This window comes from Mytilus edulis, chromosome 13 (genome assembly GCF_963676685.1).
Source record: "Mytilus edulis chromosome 13, xbMytEdul2.2, whole genome shotgun sequence".
NCBI lineage: Eukaryota > Metazoa > Mollusca > Bivalvia > Mytilida > Mytilidae > Mytilus > Mytilus edulis.
Window position 1 is genome coordinate 2,054,947 of NC_092356.1, and position 8,259 is coordinate 2,063,205.

An 8,259-nucleotide genomic window follows, 5' to 3' on the forward strand; every position below is an offset into this window, starting at 1 on the left:
TAGTTCAACAGAAAAAAAAGTACCTTAAAAAACATGCATGCTTCTTTCGGAGACAGATTGTAAGCTTAAATAAACGGTGACACCTTTTTTTTTATTTTATTTTTCTATGACGTATATGATAAAGTTCATTTATAGAAAAACAAAGCGAAATCCTATATTTAAAACACAAATCTATTTAGACCCGCGAGTCCCCTTAAGAGACCATAACACAGTAATTTAGTTTGAGTAAATGTATTAATAAGACACATCTCCGCCACTGAAAAAGATATTCGCCATTCTAAACATTCTTTAGGCGATCCGTGAACTCCTTTCGGTACAAAAATTACACCGTGATTTATAATACTTTGTTTGATATTTTGAATTAGCAATGAGTTACTTAATCGTGTTTTCCAATGTACTGCAGGAGATATCCACGTTTTACAATGTAGAGAGCAGGCAAATCAAAATTTCTTTTGTCTTCAGTTTTACACGGTCAATGAATTGTCATCCGCATATCATTTCCAAACAAGAATATATTTTTTTGTATATAATGCACTCGAACAAAAATGTTTTTTCCATTACCATCTTCACATCATTACAAAAGTTTCCTTGCGGCAGAATTATTCGATTCATTCGGGTAGATTTCCAAAGACTGTAAGAAAGCTTGTCGTGCGGATTTCGTGTCGCCAATTAATTGTAAAGCAACTCCCAATAAAGTGTAGGCATTCGCTATACAACTCACATCTGACATCAAATATTTTTCTCCTATAACAAGTTTTAAATCTTGAATAGAATCCTGACAATGTCTAATATTATTGAGGTGATAATGACAAAGAACACTAAGGAAATAAGCATACGCTGTGGATGGAACGGAATATAGTTTATTCCATCCATCCATTAAAAGTTCTTCTGGTGTTAACGTTGAAATCACTTCTAATTGTATAAGATCTACGAATATTATTTTCAGAAGATAAACAACACTTTTCTTGTTGAACGGCAGCTGTTTAAATGACTGGTAATGGATATCTGATAGAGTCAATCCGAAGAACAGTTTATCGAAAGTACATTTCGATATAGAATACCTAATGATGTGTAAGGCTTTTCTGTATTGCTTTGTTTTGTAAAAGAATGAAGCTACCATAAGCCATCCAGAAACAGCATCATGATAGACATTTGTTAACAGAGTACTTAAACAGGATTTGTACTGTTTGTATTGGTATTTATTGTTGATAATTACACCATCAAGTGATAAATGCTGAGCTAGAATACTGCACCTCCGTGACATGTAGTATGCATACAAGTATTTTATTGAAAATTGCTGACACGATATTTTGTGTGTCAATCCTGTATTAAATATATCTGTCTTAGAGAAAAATTCTAAGGTACTATTTGCACAAAACAAAATCTTGGATTGAAGTATTTTCTCAACGTCATTTACATATAATGTAAAGGGTTTGATTGGAAAATTCCACATTGACACATCAAAGTTAGATATTTGATCTGAAAATAAAATGCATCGCCAACCATAGCTGTGTAACGTGTTTAATTTTTTAAAAAGTACATCACGAGCACGTCCCTCTATTTTGTTCTCGAACATGTTGTTTTCTGGAATGAAGTAATGCAAGCAAACTGAATGCTCGACACAATATACTAATCGGCTGAAACATCGCATAAAACAAGGTATAAAATTATCAGGCTTCCATACAGATGATGGTAGTTCTTCAGATATCCAGAAAATAATTGTTTTAAGGAAATAAGAACAGAGTAAATCTTTACATTCATAGTCATTTGCTATAACATCTTTCAAAATTATTTTTAAGAGAGCATAGCACATTAATTGGGTGTGAGTAAATGTATTAATAAGAAGTTTTTCAGCCACTGAAAAAGATACTCGCCATTCTATATCCTCCTTTGGTGATCCCTTAACTCCGATCGGTACAAAAAGTACCCCGTGTTGTATAATACTTTGTGTGACGTTATGACTAGGCCATGAGCTACTTGATCTTTTTATCCAATTTACAGCAGAAGATATCCACGTTTTACAATGTAAAGATGAGGCACAATCAAAAAGTCCTTTTTTGTCAGTTATACACGGTCCATGAATTGTTTCGCCTTTGTCCTCTCCAACCAATAACATTTTCCCCTTCCATAATGCACTCGAAAAATAACTTTTACCATTGTGTTCTTCACAGCATTCCAAATTATACTGATCTCTGCTATATTCTAGTCTTAATTGAGTAAAACCAGGTTTTACATCGTCTGTATCCATGGACAGATACGTAATACTTGGATTAAAGTCGTGTTGTTTATTCGCATTCACCTTAATAGATTTTTCTACTTGCATTACATCTAAATCACTTCCTCGCATGTCAAGTCCTTCTCCAAAGCTTCCACTTGTTACACATGTAAATGACTTGCTACTTGAAAAATTATCCCTCACCGTGTTCATTAATCTGATTGTCTTAACATGTTCTTCTGTTCCTACGATGTTATGACATAAATAGCGATAAAGAGCTAGTGATATGTTTGGTGTTATAATATCTGTAATTAAAAAAATATTCAAGGTATATATCATCAAAAATTGTACATTAATGATGCCTTCACTAATTTTTCTGACAGTTATGTTCTCCACAGTATATTTGTTTTGAACATTAAACTTAAATCAAACACGATTTGAATATTCAGATGATGTGTTATATTACACTTATTAGTAAAGTAAAGTTCACAATAATTGAAATTGATCAGGGAAAAGCTCTTAAATACATAAGAGGGCTAATAAATTGACATGAATTAATTAGAGACATGAATAAAACGGAATGTTTGAAAATTTATTTATTCTTTCGTACAGTAAAAAACGTTTTTGATTCATGCTTTTCTCTTATATTGATTTTATGATTCTTTTTTTCAAAACTCCTATAAAAGTATGTATGACCCTTTTATTTTTCATACTTAAATATAAAAAAAGAAGATGTGGTATGATTGCCAATGAGACAAATGTCCACAAAAGAGCAAAATGACACAGACATAAACAACTATAGGTCACTGTACGGCCTTCAACGATGAGCAAAGCCCAAACCGCATAGTCAGTTATAAAAGGCCCTGATAAGACAATGTAAAACAATTCAAACGAGAAAACTATCGGCCTTATATATATACAAGAATGAACAAAAACAAATATGTAACACATAAACAAACGACGACCACTGAATAACTGGCTCCCTACTTGGGACAGGCACATACATAAATAATGTGGCGGGGTTAAACATGTAAGCGGGATCCCAACCCTCCCCCTAACCTGGGACAGTGCAACATAAGACATGTAAGAACGAACTATAAAAATCATTTGAAAAAAGCTTAACTCATTAGATGGACAAAAATACAAGTGGACGTGGCCGGGTACTTATACATCCCGACACAAAAGACACAATGAACAGATCTGAGAGTACTCGCAGTTATCTGACAACTAGTTCAAAGCCGCTAACAACTAATAAAAAAATGATGCATCTTAGACTATACTATCAATCCGTACACATCCAACATCCAATGGAATTAATGTAAAGACGTCAAAAACATCCAGAGAAAACATGACCTTGTGCAATGCAAAGTTACAGGTATCGACAGATTGTAGATCCATGAATATGTATATGTATATAACTTACTAAACAAACAAACAAATATTTTATTTCCCAATCACGGCGCCCAAAATGAGCAGAATAATTACAATATAATTTTCAAAATTAATGTAAAGTAAATTCAAAATAGGTTAAACAAAGTACATAATTTGATTGATTTTGATTTAATTGATTGATATAAAATATTAAAGCAAATGAAATAGGCAATTTGTAATAAAAAAAATATATTATAATATGACCAATTGTCTGTTACTCTGGTCCCTTTATTGGACAGCACACCTCATAGTATACTAATAATTTATTAAATATAAAAGAAATAACTAATTTAAATGCATATTTGATAATGCATATCATTCTATATCTTTATATAGAGAAATCTAATTTAATAATTGTATTTCTGTTGATATTTAAAACCTCTAATAATTGACAAATTATAAACAAAATGTTTTTATCTTCATTTCCCATTAGCCAAATAAAACTAGTAATATTTAGTTAGCTTTTAAAATACTGATAAAAAAATCAATATTTATACCAATAAACAAAATATTCAATGATCTTAATATAGTGTTGAATAGATGACCTTTTAGAATTAGTTTATTTAAAGGAGCGAAAAGTTTACATGGATCATTTCTAAACTTTCGGGAACGGTTAACAACATTTCCGTATAAATGAGGATGTGCTATCCCGTTTGAAACAAGTACAGATACAACCAAACTTCAAAACCAAATCTTTATATCTATGGAAAAATTTAGTAAAGGTTTTAAGTAATTTATGGTAACGTTATCCCTGGTTTAATAATTTACCAGTAATACATAGATTGCGTTCGTTAGAATCAAACACGTCACAACAGACAATGGCATAGCGAACGAGCTGTGAACTATAAACACCGTAAGATGGTGCCAAAGGAACATCACCATCTAAAAATGGAAAATTAACAATAGTCGTAAATGTTAATGTGGAGTTTCCCGTTAAAAACCGAAATATCTTAATCTAGGAAAGGACAGTTATTACCGAATCAATTTGATATAGGAAGGTGTGGGTGTAGATATTATTCTGACCACTAACAAATACTAGTGTTTAATAAATCTGTTTAATACAAACTTGTTTTTCCCAAGCTTATGATATTCACAATTTCTTTCGCATAATTTCAAATAAGCATCATCTTATAAAAGAAAATATGAAATTAACTTGCATGCATGTATGTGTGGTAAATGTATATTTCGAAGAATGAAAGACTCCTTATATTTGCTTTTACCAAAAACAAATGTAGCAAAGAATATATAATTATGTGAATAGTATTTCAACAAACATAAAACAGTTCCCATGAGGTTCCGTTTTATGTACATTCTATTATCATTTCTTTAAATATGATTTAACATCTTTAACATGTGAAAGCAAAACGAGTATTATAGGACAAATATGTCGACACAAAAAAGGGGTCTCAGTCTGTGACAATCTTCTTTGAAATTAAAAAAGTTTAAAAAAAACCCAGATCGACACAGATTGACAAAAACGAATCCCAAACCGTATGCATCATGTACATGGAACAAATACTAGTAGTTACATTTAAAACATGATGTGCGCATAATGTGTCTTATTTTCAGGTTGGACCCACATACAGTCGGAAAATGATTACATGCCATTTATAAAGCAAAGGAATCAAAGTGTGTGAGGCTAGAGTTGGTAAAGCATTTGCGACAGTTAACCCTCGCTACCATCATTTATGACAGCAGCAGTGGTAGATCCAGAACTTTTCATAAGGGGTGGCACTAATTGACCATAAGGGGGGTCCAGTCATGCTTCGATGATTCCCTATATAATCAACCAAATTTTCCTCACAATAGGGTGGGGGCACCAACGGAAATAAATAGTGTTTCAACTTCTGCAATTATGACAGCGTATAATGCACGTGGTCGCGCTTCACAAAGCCAAGAAGTAAGGGACAACATCAAAAGTTCAATATAGGATAAAAAAAATACTTAATTCACATAGTTTTATTCACTGACACCCCTCCTTATTTTTAACTTAATTTGTGAAATATTGATTTTAAAAAATGGGAATGTGTAAAATCGATTTATGATAAACAAAATTTCACACCCCTCCCCCTCTATCACAAACATCGAGCACGCTTGTATCTGTACTATGTGTTTAGCCTTTTATATAACTTGTTTCCTTGTTCTTATACGCCCGTCTAAAGCGGGACATATTATGGTATACCGTTGTCCGTCCGCCGTCCACACTTCGGAGCGGGACAATTATTAAAAACTGCTTCCAACAACTTTTATGAAACTTTGTTGAATTGTTTACATCTATTTCAGATTTTTTGTTTCCATATTATGAAATTTTATCCTTAAAAAAGGGGGACTTTTTACATTTTTCGGACAATAATTCAAAAATGCTTCCATTAACTTAATAAAACTTTGGTGAATTATTTAAATCAATTGACGGGTGCTCCCTTTCGATTTTTATAAATTTCAGATTTTACGTTTCCGTGTCATGAATTTTTATGCTTATAAAAGGGGGAATTTTCCAGTTTAACAATAACTCATAAACACTTTCACAAAATCTTATGAAACTTTAGTGAACTGTTTATATCTGTTGACTTAAGCTACCTTTCAATTTTTATAAATTTCAGATTTTACGTTTTTTAGTTATGAATTTTTATATTGAAAAAAGGGGAATTTTCCCGATTTTTGGATAATAACTCAAAAACACTTTTACCAACTTTTATGAAAACATTTGCATTTTTGGAGTAATGCAGTCTTATTCATAATACAATGAGGCTTTTTTTCAAGTTTTTCGGATAATAAATCAAAAATGCTTTCATCATTTAATGATGAAACTATGGTGACTAGTTAATATCTATTAAACTAAGTACCCTTTTGTTTTTTTTGATTTTTTCTTCTGACAAAATGTCGGAAACGGCCAAGAAAATTTATTCGTTGAAAACAATCATTTAAAGCATAAAGACATGGGGAGTATCATGCGCTTACAGCGGAGCTCTTTGTTTATTTATTTATTTGTAAAGTCTTTTCAACTGTTCACTGTTCAAGGTTAAGGGTTTGTTGTGCACACAAAACGAGTTTAAACACAAATATATGCGTCGTAAAATTATTTTTTCTCGAATGAATTGAATTGTTTTAAATTTTTCATTTTGGATTCTCTTATAGCTTGTTGTGCGATATTGGTTTTCATCAATGTTGAAGACTGTACTATGAATTATACTTGCTTACTTCATCATTATTTAATGTCTGGTGGAGAAAATTGTTTCTCTCGCAATCATACAACATCTTTTTTTTTATGAAATCATGAATAGAACAAACACTAGTATTCGTCAGTTTAGTTGCAGAGCACGCCATTCACGAATTGAGTAAATGAATGCATGGAGAGCGCAGCTTTATATATTTTCATGTGCCATAGATGCTATACATATATCAATTTTTATAAATATACATGTATCATCTGGTGATGCTTTTTTGTACTTGCTACAGGGGAAACTAAGGAAAAATAAGTTAGCAAAGTTTCATCGGTATTGATTATGTTTATTGATTGCGTTACGATCAATAAAACAGTTGAAATTACTGATCAATAAATGATATATATTTCACGATTATAATGTATTCTGACACAATGAAAGAAGGAAACGTACGGTATCAACAATTCAAGACAAGAACCAGTTGCTCATTTTGATCAGTAGGAAAGGTAGAGAAACAAAGAGCATGTTTTATGCCCAAGTCACACTTAACCACTAACTATTGCATCACACTCATTGCGATCTAAAAGGTGAGGTTCCGGTACGAGCAGGATGAAAGTTTGGATTTTATTGTTTTCACGATGGTACTACATCCTCATTACGCTTCTACAACGATCCCGCTAAGGGTCACGTTCTCTTCACGCTTATTCTGAGTCTTCAATACGATAATCACGATTTATTACGCTAATCACGTTTTCATAACGAAAATACAAGCACGATTTATTCGATTGCAACACGATCTTTTAACACACTTCTTCTGCAATTATAGACTGCTCTTACATCGACCAGTTTACGACCTTTCCACGTTCATACCGTAATCTAACTACGCTCTCGTCATTATCATCAACATCATATTGCATAAACATACTGTTTGTAAATACTGTCCCCTTTAATTACTTCTAATGTTCATTTAAAATACGTAGAATTCTCGAAAACAACACAGGCATACCACCAAAATATACCAGAACTAGTGGGCGTGATGGTAGGGATAGAGGTAGAATCAGAGGAGCCTCTGATACGAATTCTTACCCAGTAAACATGTCGGATCAACCAATCCAACCTGAGTCACAACGTGATGCTGATCCATCGAGACCAAATGACGATATTTTATTGAACAATAGAGGAAAGGATATAGATGTGCCAAGCATGGTTCTAGGGGCGGATCCAGAATTTTGAAAAGGGGGCGAAGTTTGTAAAGACTGCCGAGCGGAGCGAAGCGAAATTTTGTTTGGACCTTTTTTGGGCTAAAAACATAAAATAAGTGTAGTATGAAATTTTTAAACGGTTCCTGACGTGGGCCATGTATAATTTGTAGTTGCTGTAAAGTGTAAGGGTTGGACTTTTTCGACGCTGTATTCTCCTTATTAATTGTCTATCATAAAATGATAGTAATCC

At 32.5% G+C, this 8,259-nt stretch overlaps 1 protein-coding gene across 1 annotated transcript; it reads right to left on the reverse strand.

The window, feature by feature from the left end:
* Window positions 1-574: 574 nt before the first annotated feature.
* On the reverse strand, window positions 575-7,951 carry LOC139501920 (uncharacterized). Its single transcript, XM_071291222.1, has 3 exons — window positions 7,894-7,951; window positions 4,415-4,528; window positions 575-2,520 (listed from the first exon to the last, which is right to left on the reverse strand). The coding sequence occupies exons 1-3, from the start codon at window positions 7,949-7,951 to the stop codon at window positions 575-577; spliced, it is 2,118 nt and encodes a 705-aa protein (XP_071147323.1).
* Between the last annotated feature and the right edge of the window lie 308 nt (window positions 7,952-8,259).

What these genes read in the sequence shown, in the direction of transcription:
- LOC139501920 (XM_071291222.1), bottom strand. Translation starts at nt 7,951, where the DNA reads ATGGATCAGCATCACGTTGTGACTCAGGTTGGATTGGTTGATCCGACA. An exon ending in TGATCCGACATGTTTACTGG is followed by an intron (nt 4,529 to 7,893) that starts GTAAGAATTCGT and finishes TTCCATTTTTAG; the next exon opens with ATGGTGATGTTCCTTTGGCA. An exon ending in ACGCAATCTATGTATTACTG is followed by an intron (nt 2,521 to 4,414) that starts GTAAATTATTAA and finishes TTTTAATTACAG; the next exon opens with ATATTATAACACCAAACATA.